General features: G+C 44.2%; 1 protein-coding gene across 1 annotated transcript in view; it reads right to left on the bottom strand.

The window, feature by feature from the left end:
* Positions 1–12839, bottom strand: part of NHS (Nance-Horan syndrome (congenital cataracts and dental anomalies)) — a 186677-nt gene that overhangs the window by 4876 nt on the left and 168962 nt on the right. The window contains 4 exon segments of the mRNA XM_009325497.1: positions 6–94; positions 1361–1492; positions 4772–4964; positions 7158–7220. Of these exon segments, the coding sequence (XP_009323772.1) occupies positions 6–94; positions 1361–1492; positions 4772–4964; positions 7158–7220 (477 nt within the window).

Below are 12839 nucleotides of genomic sequence, written 5' to 3'. Positions count from 1 at the left end.
CGGGTCCCCGACCTCCTGCTGCCGGAGCTGGAGAAGTCCGGGTTTGCGTGCACAATCACATTGCGCTCTCTCGCCACCGGCGACTCGTCTGAATCTAGGACACACGGAAAGCCGGGTGAGTGGGAGACAGCTCCACATTTCCTGGCGCGAGACGACCCGCGGAGCAACCCAAGAAGCATTATCTGCTGTATTCTTTCTTTTTTAATCTTGCTGAGCATTGGACCAAATTTAACTTTGCTATAAAGAGTATATAAGGCTGACCTCATCCCGGTGAGGTGGGGAAATTCTCCTAGTCCTGCAATGTGATCTCAGTTCTCCTATTTCTGCAATGTGATCTCACACGGAGATGATCTTGCTGTCGTAAATATTAAGATAAATATTAAGTTTTCAGTTTTGTCACTCTATTTCAACTAGTTAAAGACAGTTTTCAGGAGTGGCTGCTGGACAAAACACTCCGTGAGCTTCTAAAAATAATTCTATTTTGACTACCTGTCTGTTCAGAGTTTCCATTATCTGCTTCTTTACTACCAAGAATATTTGCAAGGCAACAGGATCTTTCCTTCATAGGTGCTCTGGTTGCTTATTCCCTATGATAAACACATTCCTTCTGCTTCCCATCAAGTTTCACGGCAACGGACCAAGATACCAGAGCCATCTTCAGGTGCAGATGAACATTAAGAAGCAATGATCCCATTAGTTTCGTTTTGGGTTAATACCAATTTTACACTGGATTTGCCCTCAACGGAGTTGCTCCTAATTTACCTGGGACAAAAAGTGAGGTAAGCTGCTCGATTTCGGGCAAATATCCTTGGTAATAAAGAACGAAAGGAAGGAATCGAGGGCAAGCGTGATAAATAAAAGGAACGTTTAGCAAAGTTTCCCGTAGAGTACCAGCAGCTGTCTCTAAGGCGGATATCCAACTGCTCATCTGAGTGAGTTATCCGGCTGTTGTGACAGCTCATCATCACTTTGCTGAGCAACATCTGTCAGTTCTTTACCTTAAGCTCCCCTCACGCAAGAAAAAACTTTCACTTAATCTAGTTACTTTTTATGCACATAACTATGGGTTCATAACAGAAATAAAATGGAAAAAAAAAGAACTGATTAACATTTACACGATAAGAGCTGAACACGTACATCTATATTACTCAGTAAGGCCCCCGGTCCGTCAAGGCCATATGGAGTAATATAGCTTTGCTTACTGTAGTAAATCAAAAAAACAAACCACATCATTCCCAAAGTCCACAAGCATTTACACTTCTGAGGTTTCGTTTCTTTGAAAGGCTGGCTACCAGCTCATATCCCTGCAATTTAAGTTGGTTAGAAAGCTATCTACGGAAGATTTGTATTTATACTACACCTATTTCTTGTTGCACTCTTCTGGGGATGCCAGAGATGGTTTTCCTCCTCCTCAACTTTCGTCTCCGCTGTAGTACAGATTGTGAATGAACAAGAGAGCAGCGTATACTAGCCTCTCTGTCAAAACCAACTCCTGCAACCCATAAATAGGTCTCATTAGCCTTTAGAAATAGTAAACAAATTTTCATGGCTGGAACACAGTGGAGGTATGTGAGCTTGGATTAAGCCTGTGAATAAACATAAGGGAGCCCTTATGTAGCTCTTATGTAAATTATATCACAGTATATCACAGTTTTACATCTAATTCCAGCTCCCCCTCAGCAGCCTGGTCTGCCAAAAATAACAGAAGGCGTAAAAAAAAAAAAAAAAAAAAAGAAAAAAGAAAAGAAAAGAAAATCAGGAAGGAAAATAGAGTTGAGAGCTCTTGGTAATAGGGCATCTTTCTTATAGCTATTTATCCATCTGTCATAGGGACAATGACAGTAACTTGTCTGCAAAGAGTAACCTGTTCAGCTATAGCCTGACTTATTTTAAGCAACTAAGCATAAGAAAACAATTTAAGGTTATAACGCCATATTGCAGTAGTTGGGCGCTTCTTAGGAGACCAATATGCCAAGGGGGCCAACATTTCAAAAAGGAAGGAGACAGCTAAAATGGGGCCAAGTCCCCGTGCAAGTTTAGAGAGCATTCTTCGTGACGATGACACATGGCCAAGGGTAACATAAACGGGCAGCTGCTATTTATTTGCATACTTCAGTAAGTGGCCTGATTTTTGCAAGTGCTCAGCACACGGTGGGATGCGTGGGAGTCCACTCTGGGAATCGGGTCACACAGTCAATCAAGATGCTCAGTCTGGATTTAGGAGCCCAAGTTCACGGGCACATTTACTTATGATCACAGTCATACAGAATAGGCGAGAACTCCTCGTTTTCTTTATGTTTCCATGGCATCAGCACAGGGAAGTGTCTTTCACTTTGTTTTTTACACTGTGTTGTCGAAATAAAGTTAAAAAGAGGCCCACCAGAAGACCAGTGCCCATCTGCGCTGGCTTTTTGCGCCACTGTATACTCACGCTCTCTAAAGTTGATGTGGGACAGGTCAGAAAAAATGTGCCAGGTCCGTAAAACCACTAACATAAGGGTCGCTGGTACAGTGGTTTGTAATCTTAAGAAAAATGAACAAACTAAACCAAACAAAAGGAAAAAAAAATCCTGATAAGAAGCTCTATTTTAATAGCGTATAATTATAGAAAACATAATTATACACAGACATACACATACATATTACACTACATAACAATGTAAAACATTAAAAAGTAACTTTCTTGTAAAAGTTCTTCTTGAAATCTACTACAGTGAAATAGAGGCTTCAGACAGATGTCCTGTAACCACCAATGCCCCTGGAATAAGCAGAGGAAGAACTTTCTTTAATATGGAATGAAAGTGCCGTAAACTCCAACAACAGTAATTTTCAAAAAAGTGAACATTTCTCAGGGTTGGGAGAAGCTTAAAAAACAAAAACAGAGAACTGAAAGCAAACTCTTTGAAACGAAAAATGAATCAGCATCATTGCTGGTTTTCCAGCAACTGTGAGTTAGCCGAACATGCTCTGTGCGCCAGATGCACGGGGGTCATCTCCGAGAGGAAAGTGGAAGAGGGTATATCCTCCCCGTGACGCATACAAATTATTCCCATTAGTGCTAATGAGAATGATACACATAAACATCCAGAAGATTACATACCATTCTTGATCTGTAAAACTGATCAGTGGAAATTTGGTTCCAATGTATGGCAGGTGGAGTCTAGGCAAAAATGGCTATTACTGGAAAAGTTAACATTGGTCCCAGACCTAACTCTCCTCTGAACTGCATTAGGTGACATTAGCCATGTTAGAAAGCCTACACCAGTTAGGGTCCTATACTGAAACTAGAAAGAGCATCATTTTAACACCAGCTTTACCTCGTGCAAACGTGCCACACTATTTGCCTCTTTCCACGGGGATTTCTGTCGGCAGTGCCCAACCTGCGACCTCGGCCAGCCAGCTCCCAACCTCCAGCCCGGCAGGGTCTATGCAGGCAGCTCTGCTGGACAGCCACCTTTCCTCCCGTGGGGCCCCAGCTGGCCAGAAGCACCGTCCTGGTGGCGGGGACACCCGCTCCTGGCTGCCACCTCCCTGGGTGGGCAGAGCTGGCAGCACCGAGCGGCGGCACCTCCGCTGCTGGGTGGAGGGGAACCGGGACCGCGTTGCCGTCACCAGCAGGATTCATTTAGCAGACGGTGGAGCAGACGGGGGCTTGTCACTGTGATGCTGTAGGACAGACGTGCTGCAAGCCCAAAAAGCCCAGAGCCCCTGGGCTGGGGGCTGAAGGTGGACTGTGGGCATACAGCCCTCCCTGGCACCACGGTGAACCCCGCAGCCTGTCTGGCAGGAAGGTTGGGCACCGCTGACAGGCACGGGAAAGAGCGATGGGATGTGAGGGGCTGTGACCTTCCCCCCCAACCCCCCCAGCTACTGGGAAAATAGAATTAAATACAAATATTTTCTCTGGGGAATGAGGGCTAACTGAAAGCTCCCTGCTTTTTTCCTGATTGTTTATATTCAAGACTATGACTGTGGAAGTCAGCCCACTTTATGCTCTTACATTAATCAAAACTTGGTGCGAAATATTATTGAGGAAAACTCAGACCAACTTTATGTTTACCATAGCCCTCTGGAAGGAGAGAAAGAGAAAAAGAGAAAGAGAAAAACAGCCTGATTTTTGATTCTGGAAATAAGTCAACTATCACATTCAATAAATGATATACCTGCTGCTTCTAGAAACAAATTCTCCTTCAAATAAATCTAGTCAAATGTATCCAAATGTTATATAAGTAAAAGAAAATACCATTACTATACCTTCAGCATAGCTGCATGTAAAGAGATCTCAGAGCGATGGTTTGCATGCTACACAGTCATGCCTCGCATGTTTAAAGCACTGCAAATAGTAGCCTACATTCTCTACTTTCTCTTCTCCTGCTACACATGATAATCATATGATTAATTTCGGTGGCTTTCTGCATTATTTCAGTCAGCTACATTCAAAAAGTTATTTGAGGTCTTTGTAAATACAGACTGTAGGTTATATACACAACAAAAGTACATTGTTTATACAGGGGTCCAGCGTTACGTTACACTGTATAACATGACTCCGAAAATATGGGCCAAATTAATCCTAGATGCAGCTTCAGTCACTGCAGCGGCCACGCATGAGGGATGAATTTAGCCCACTGTCTTCCAGAAACTAAATCCTCAAGCTAGGGTCTTTGCCCCCAGACTGCACAATCCCGTGACTTCAAATAAATTAAACAAAATAAGTACTTGACCTCCCTTGAACCATGCAATAAATACAAAAAGAAATAGAAGAGATTTGTACCAGTGACATTGATGGGGATAATGCAAGAAGAAATCACTTGGGCATCTTGTTTCATTTTCTCCTCTGGAGTTGGGAGAGGTAGTGCTTTACTCCAATTGGTTTGTTTATCCAGTGTAGAAGGGATATTATGTATTGGATTTTTCGGCCTCTGCCCTAACATGACATCTGTATCTTCGTCCTCTGGTGGATGGGACTGCAAATGAATACATTCAAAATCAGTGTCTCCCACTCAGGCACACAAGGCTAATTTTGAAACAAAGCAGACACACAGACCAGAAATCAATTAGAGGGATGCAAGGAGGAGCCGTTCTAGCTAAGTCACACAGCACAAGCTATTCTCCAATGGAAAAATAACAGCCTGCTAATAGGAGAAAAATACCTCAACATACTGGAAACAATTTAGCGTATTTACAGTGACACTTACAGGACATCTCCTCCATCAGAAGGGGCATGTCCTGCATTCGTGGGCAGCCGTTGCAAGCATGCCCTCCGTTACCATCAGCGGTAGACACGTGGGCCCTCATTTGCATCCGCAACCTTTTGAACACCCGAGTCCGCTGACGACTAGCGAGGACTGGCCCATATAACCATTCATTTGAGGACAAGCATCAGAAGGCCCAAAGTTTTAAAGAAGACCCCTCCGTACTTCAGGAAATCATTTGCATTTCGTTTTTACAAACTCAGAACGTGAGCAGACCGAAGTTACAGCAATCCAGCAGCTATGCGGTGGGAAGTGGCAGGTGCCAGAAGAGTAGCCACCACCAGAAGAAATTCAAAGGGTTATTTAGAAACCATGCACATTTTTACAGCATGCTACGAGAAGTGCTAGATTCTGAAGATAAAGAAATGGAGGGAAAAGTAAACTGCGTGGAAGAAACACAGATGGTTTGTTTTCTTTTAGAAGAAATAACAAATCCTCCAACAACACCCTGTCTTGCAAAGCCGCCATAATTTCATCTTGTAAAAGATAAATAAATTAAGTGCATTTTCATGTGGTGCTGGTTACCAACTCGGGTTTGGGGGTCTCTTTGTTTGCAAAAAAAAGTTTCTGTTTTGTTTGGAAGGGACAGAGAGGAGAAACACTTACCTTTTTCTGCCTAATTTCCCTCCCTTTTTCCATTAATACATTCTTCTATAAGCTGTGACAACTCTTCGACCAGCCCAGGACGTCCGTCTGCCTCTCAGTTTTTAAAAATGAAGCGCAGTCCCTTTCAGGCCGGCTTTCTCTTCGGTCCTGAATTCCCAGCTGCTTAACTACCAGCCTTCCCCCTCATGCCTGCTGTTTACACTTCATTTGCCAGTTTTAGTTTCTGCAGCAAACATGGTGAAGATAAAATACTGCTCTCCGGCTCCTTGGCAGGGCGTTGAGCAGGCGGGTGTTGAACACTGCAGGATCACGCCTGGGCTGCCATTGTATTTCTGCCATTCCTCCGCCCAAGCTCCTCACAAATCCCGGGGGAATTAACCGCCTCAAGCTTGCCAAACAACGTTTACACCCCGGCCCCAAAAGCATTTAAGATCTTAACTCGGCAGCTACTATTTAAACTGTTGGAGGGCACTTACTTACCTCACCAGCGTCACCTCCCGCAGCACCCCCAGACCCGAGACAATGCACGCGTCCTCCGCCTCCCGCCCGCAGAAAACCCCCTTTTCCCACGTAGGATCTCAGTCAAACATCGCAGCCTTCTTTCTGCTTGCAGCTTTTGTGCCGATCCCCAGCAGACGTGAATAGCTCATATAAACTTCAAGCACAAAAGACTTTGTTTCCTAGGTAACTCCCCCCCAAAAAGTTTGATGCATGCATGCAAAAAAAACCAAACCCCTGCACACACGCACAGACACACGGGGACACACACACACACACACACACACACAGACACGGAGGCTGCATTTGTTGCCGATTCCTCCCCTGGATGACAATGAAGCGCCGGACAAAGCAGGCGAAGTGGCCCCGGCTGCCAGAGCTCCTCCTCTCCAAACAGTGGCATCACCAAATGGCCAGAGAATAAATACCCGCTGTCGGGTATTGCCCGACCAGTTTCTTACCGTTTAGGAAAAAAAGAAGAAAAGGGGCAGCTTGACAAAAACATTGCAAGAGAATGAAATGCGATCGCTAACGCTATCGCGTCTGTCCTGGTTCAGGCCTTTTAAAGGAGGTGATAGGAGGAGGTGGCCTCGTCGCCACGAGCTCCTGAAACCCATCCAAGGTGAAGAATGAAAGAGGGGGAAAAAAAAGTCATTATTGTGTCTTACTGACAAGAGAAAAGGCTTCTTTTAGCGCAGTAAAGTTAGCAAGTGAAAAGCAAGCAAGAGGAAGGGTTAGGAGCTGGAAGGGAGAAGAGTTGAGACAGGGCTGTTAGTTGAGGATTGCTTGTTTTTCCAGTACCTTTCTACTCCAGGGGGTCATGTGGCAACACTCAATTGGGGAAGGCGAACGGGTGCTGTTAAACTATAAATGTGAAATGTAAAAAAAAAAAAAAAAAAATTAAAATTAAAACCATACACAAAACGTTCCTGGTCAAAGCACATCATTTTTGTCTGGATAAACTAGCATCAGAGGCAAAACAAGCTGCAATTTCCACCCTATTTCCTACTGATGGGTTTGTTCCCCAGAACAGACTATTTCTCTATGAAATGCAGCTCAAGCAACTGTGACCACAGAGTGGTTTGGACCCCTGTGAAGTCTGTGCTGATTTTGCTTACTCAGATTAGACAAAACTGGGGTGAAATAGGTTGAACCTCCTTGTACGGACATGCTCAAATTGTCCCAAGAATGCCTTGTATTGATTTGGTAACTCAAACTGTGTACTGCCTGGAGCTGAAGCAGCGCAAGGTACTTATCCAATTACATTATAAATGATCTATTTCATAATCTAAGGGATTCTTTTTGCATGATGTATTTAAGCAATGGATATAAATAATGCTGGTTCTGAGGGCGATTTATCAAATACATTGATCACTAAGGTTTTCTGATGTTATCATTACATCTCTAAGGTTGCAATCATTGTGTCAGGGTGACAACGGCCAATTGGCTTTCTGTCATTTTTTATAACACTTGAAAGGACAAACAGCGAGGCCCACAACGTCCCTGCACCTCTGAAATCCTCTTCTGGCGGAAACTCTGGTTTGTTTGTTGCAATGTCCTGTTTTCAAAACCAAGAAGTGAAGGATGACTTCTTTTGAAATAGGAAATAAAACAAAAAAGGAGATAAGGAAAACAGGTCTGTTGATCACACTGGAAAGCTCTAGCAAGTGTTTCTTGGTGCGTGTTATTATCTCCCCCTGCATTAGTTAGCAGACCTGCCAAATAATCCTATGAACGTTTTTCCTCCCAATTATTACCAATGCTGCCGTGATGGATGAGCCACAAACCTCAGTTTGAAAGACTGCATTATATGGTCTCTTCTAAAAAAAAAAGCTGTGGTGAGTCTCAAAAGACGTCATTCTCCATGTTGTCCTACTCTCTTCCTAGATACACAACACCTTCTGCTTTGCCCTGGTCCCATGTGCAGAACTAAAACCAAGGGAAGCCTCCAAATGAGCTGCCCATCAGACTTACAGGAGAGCAGAGGGGGGAAATCAAAAGAGGACTGTTCCCAGTTAACATTTCCAGCAGGTTAGTTTCTACCCAGGTCAGTGCAAAACCAGTTTCCCCAAGCTGGGAAAAGTCCCTATTGCAGGACAAACGCCTCTGTTCATACAACGAAGGGTGCGGAGATACTGAATACCTCAACCAGTTAAGTCTACTCTTCAGATACACAAGGGTGATTTCACCCTTGGTCCTCCGGCTGAGTTTCCAGTCACCTGCTCTGAGCAGGTTGACTGCATTTAACGGGATCAGGGCTTCAACTGAAATTCAGCTTCCCCGTGGAAGGTGTTGGAAGATCCCTGGGGAGGGTTGAGACAGGGGGAGACAAACGCTGCTGAGGTGACAAGAGTTCGGGGTATGAAACTCTTTGCAATGTCCTGCAAAGGCCTATGATGGTCTTAGTGCATAAGGGGAAGAGGTCAGGAGGGACCTCCTGCCCCCAGCTCCAAGCACAGCTACGTGCACGAGCTGCTCGGAGGCAAACCTCCCCAGGAGAAACAGCAGGACCTCAAGCAAGGTCTGGCTATGCATCTGTCTGTCCTGTCGGTGCAGGGCTTTCCTACCTGCCCTGTGTGCCACTCTGCCCGACTCCTCCGAGAAAACACCCGTCCGGTTACGCGTACCTACAGCCATCGTTGATGTGCCGAACTCTCAGGTCTCTAATTAAGCACAGCAGGACAAACTTCCTAGGTAGGTTCCTACCATGAAGAGGTAGGACAAAAATGGAGGTGACTGGCAGAATTTGAGTTCCTGCTGCCACAGCAGTGCTCCTGAGAAAGCTGGTGCCACCGCTACCTCGCCAAGGGGTCCCGAGGTCACCTACTGCCTGTTGCCGCGCGGTGCCTACCGCCGGGCAGCTGAGGGACACTAGGATATAGCAGCAGCCTCAGCATTTCAACACCTCTACGCTGGGGGAGAGAGAGCGCTGCTGCTCTTCAAATGTTCTCATTCACTCAGAGAACCAGAATATCTCTAAATGTCCTGAGTAAACACATAATTAAGCAAGAAATTATTATTATATACCCAAGGCTGTTCTGGTCTGATGGGCAAATCTGCACTTAGGCAGTTTTCAAAGTGAATTTCTTTTGTGTGGGTGTGCTTGGCAAGCAGCAACGGTGATAATCAATCTGTTAAATACAAAGCCAGAATACTTTACATAGGCATTTTTCTTTAATGGGCTAAGATTGCTTCGAAACCAAATTGGTGCGTAATGGCTTGAATAGGGGTTTATTCCGCAGTCACTGACAAATGTGAGCATCTTTATTTTCTGAGCTATCCCATCAACTTCACTTGCAGAGGTGCCATTGTGCTCGTGAAACTGCTTTGCAGTAAAAATCTTGGTTGCATATGCATGTGATCTGATTTCTCAGTGCTCTGTGTCTCTTCGATGTGAAAGTCTTTGGTTTCTGTGCACTACAACAACAGTCAGATGTCCAAGTCTGAACTAGTCAATAAGGCTTCCCCTATAAGAGAAAGAGAAAGCGGCATTGCCACAGAGCAATTCAGCTCACCTTCCTTCAGCACCTAACTCGGGGCGAGATGAAGCACCCCTGAACAATCTCCCCACTGATTTTAGGAAGAGCCTAGCGTCACTTGCAGGTACCTAAGTGAGGACACACAATTCACCCTTTTAGCGAATGAAATTCTTAAACCCCATCAGTGCAGTGACAAAGAAGCAATTTAGCAGTCGACAAACTTGCCAGCCTGGCAATTTATGGGCCTGCCCCATTTATTGTTCCAGAGTTGGGATCTGGAGGAGGAAATGAGTGGGCCAATAACAGGACGAAAATGCCACTTCAGCCCCTCTTCTGTTTTCCATGCCCCAAAGCTTTGAGATGCCACTGCTTGATTGGGATCTTCAAGATATAAGGGAAGACTAGTGCAAGAAGCATCATTTGCATTAAATCACGTGCCTAGCCTGCCCTACCTATAGTGATAGCATTACAGGGGATACTGGGATTTCAAAGTTAGCGCACAGGGTGTATTGAACACAGTGCAATGGCGAGGGAAAAACCATAAACCCAAGAATAAAGAACTAATTTTTCTTCAGGTAGTTAAAGATGTCTTGAGAACGCTAAAGCCTCATCAAGAGCATTTATCCTCAACTTGTTTGTCAAATATAGGCATGGCTGAGTCGATTCCTTCCCCCTCAGCTGTGTTTGACCACGTAGGCAAGGTGTTACCTTGCAGGACATCTCGGTGGCTGAGTCACAACCCCCAGCAGCACAGGGCCGGTGCTGGCAGTGCCGACAGAGCCTTGGCGAGGGCAGGAGGCAGCTAGCAGCACACCGGTGTTCTCCAGAGGATTATTTTTGACTCCTGCTGCCTAAAAGTTGCAGCTACTAAAAAGCTTAAGCGATCAGTATTATTTCTGACTTCAGGCTTCTATAGCACCGAGTGGCAGAAATTTCCTTCCCAGAATGACCTTATGAATAAAGTGGGTGATATTCACCCGAGCAGAGCATTAGCATGTAGCTTCAGCGATCGCAAGCTTCATATATGCTCCATTTCCAACAGCGAACAGAACATATGCGGGATGCTTTCACCCTGCGTGAGCACAGAAATAATATGTACTTATTAACAGTACCTCCTGACTTCACGTTTAAAAGCAAACATTCACATACTGGAAAGGTAACATGCAGAGTAAGTGTGAACTAGTGTTTTATCCCACATTCACATGAGTCGAGTACTGACTCCTTCTGTGGCCCTGGGTGAAACACCCTTGTCTCCCTTTCTCTGCCTGTAAAACCAAGAGCCTGCTGCTTCATTAACTCACAGGAGTTCAAGAAAATGGTATTGATTTACATGTTGGAAAAATTAAAGGTCTGGTAAAAGGAGAAGAAATACTAATAAAAGGTTAGCAGCTTTCCAGTGTTTTCAGAGCACAGCTGACTACTTAATTAGAAATTAACATTCGTACCTATACAGCAGCTTTCTTACGCAGTCAACTGATGCTGAAGAGAAAACAATGGGAATACTTCTGACCGTGCTATTTCTGCTGCAAAACACAGCCCTGCTCACCTGCCTGCTCCCAACATTTATATTTCCGTATGTTTCATTCTCCTCAAGTTTTTGTTTTATCTGCTTGTGGGTGTTTTCTTTTCTTTTGGAGCATCGCAATTGTGATCTGTTAAAGTACTGACAATCCTTTAACAATTAATGTACTGCTCCAATGTTTTGACAAGGTAAAGACAAAAATAAGACGTGTTTTCTGACAGAAGTCATACCACACATGGCATTCCAGCAGACGAAGGTACAAAATAATCATCCCATGATACAGGGTAGTAGGTATTACACTTATTGTACAAATAGTGCTACACAAATTCATTCTGATGAATAACGCCAGGTAGGTTTTATTTCTAACAGCTACAGGCAGGATTTACACACAGAAAGTGCATAGCCCAACTCGTGCCCAGACCTTAACTCAGTTATTTTTTACTGAGGCTTCATATGGCTTCAGCACAAAACTGTGTGAAAGTTAGTACATTCAGTTGTGTTTCCCTTTGCTGTACAAAGCATGCTAAGGCAGACCGTAGGGAATATTTTTGAAATGGCAGGGAGACAGAATAAAATTACCTGATGCATTATTTTCTCTTCACATTATAATTACAATTATGAACAAACTGACACTGAACTATGCGCAACTGTGAGTGTGGATTTCCAAATATTATGGGTTCCTTGCTCCATCTCCCTTGTTTTGTTATAACAGCTGTGCCACAAGGGGTTTGAGAAAGTGTGGTCCCATGACATTCTGAACTTGAACACTGAGATTTTGGAACCTGGCTGGCTGGACTTGGGGAAACCAGAGAAAGAAAAAATGCAGAGAAAATGAAAAAGCAGTCTGAAATGCAATTGGAATGACACAGCATCTTCAGACTCAGTGACTGGCCTCAGCAGTGCTACAGGCAGGGTTGTCATGGGAACATGTGTGAGGAATATTTTCCTCATTTTCCCAAGTCCATACCTTCCTCGTACTCTCCTCAGATTATTTTTGGGGTTTGTTGGTTTTTGTTTCGTTGGCAAAAATGCCTGAACGAATGATACTTATAAATGTGTGTGGTTGTATAGTTCTTCTGTGTAGAGAGAGACTAAGTATGCTAGAGTTCTTCAGCTTTAAAAATGAATGACTGGGATGGATAGGAAAGTAAAATCATGCCTGCAAAACCAGGAGGGGCATGGAGAAAGGGAACAGGAAAGCAGTGCTCACTGTTTCTCACAGTCTAGGAACTAGAAGGGATGTGATGAAATTGTGAGGCAACAGGTTTGAAACAAACAAGATACATTTTCATACAGATTTTTAAAGTCATTGTCACAGGATGCTGTTGAGGCCAAGGTGTAAATTTGCTAAAAAATCAATGCAGACAGGTTCCTTGGTGGCGATTATTCTGTATTTGATCTCTGGCTCAGGAGCTCTGTAACCAATTTCTATATGAAACTGGAAGGATAAATCATGGGACAATAAACAGCATAAACCGTGCC

This window comes from Pygoscelis adeliae, unplaced genomic scaffold (genome assembly GCF_000699105.1).
Source record: "Pygoscelis adeliae isolate BGI_AS28 unplaced genomic scaffold, ASM69910v1 Scaffold386, whole genome shotgun sequence".
Lineage (NCBI taxonomy): Eukaryota > Metazoa > Chordata > Aves > Sphenisciformes > Spheniscidae > Pygoscelis > Pygoscelis adeliae.
This window is presented reverse-complemented; position numbering and strand designations above follow the sequence as displayed.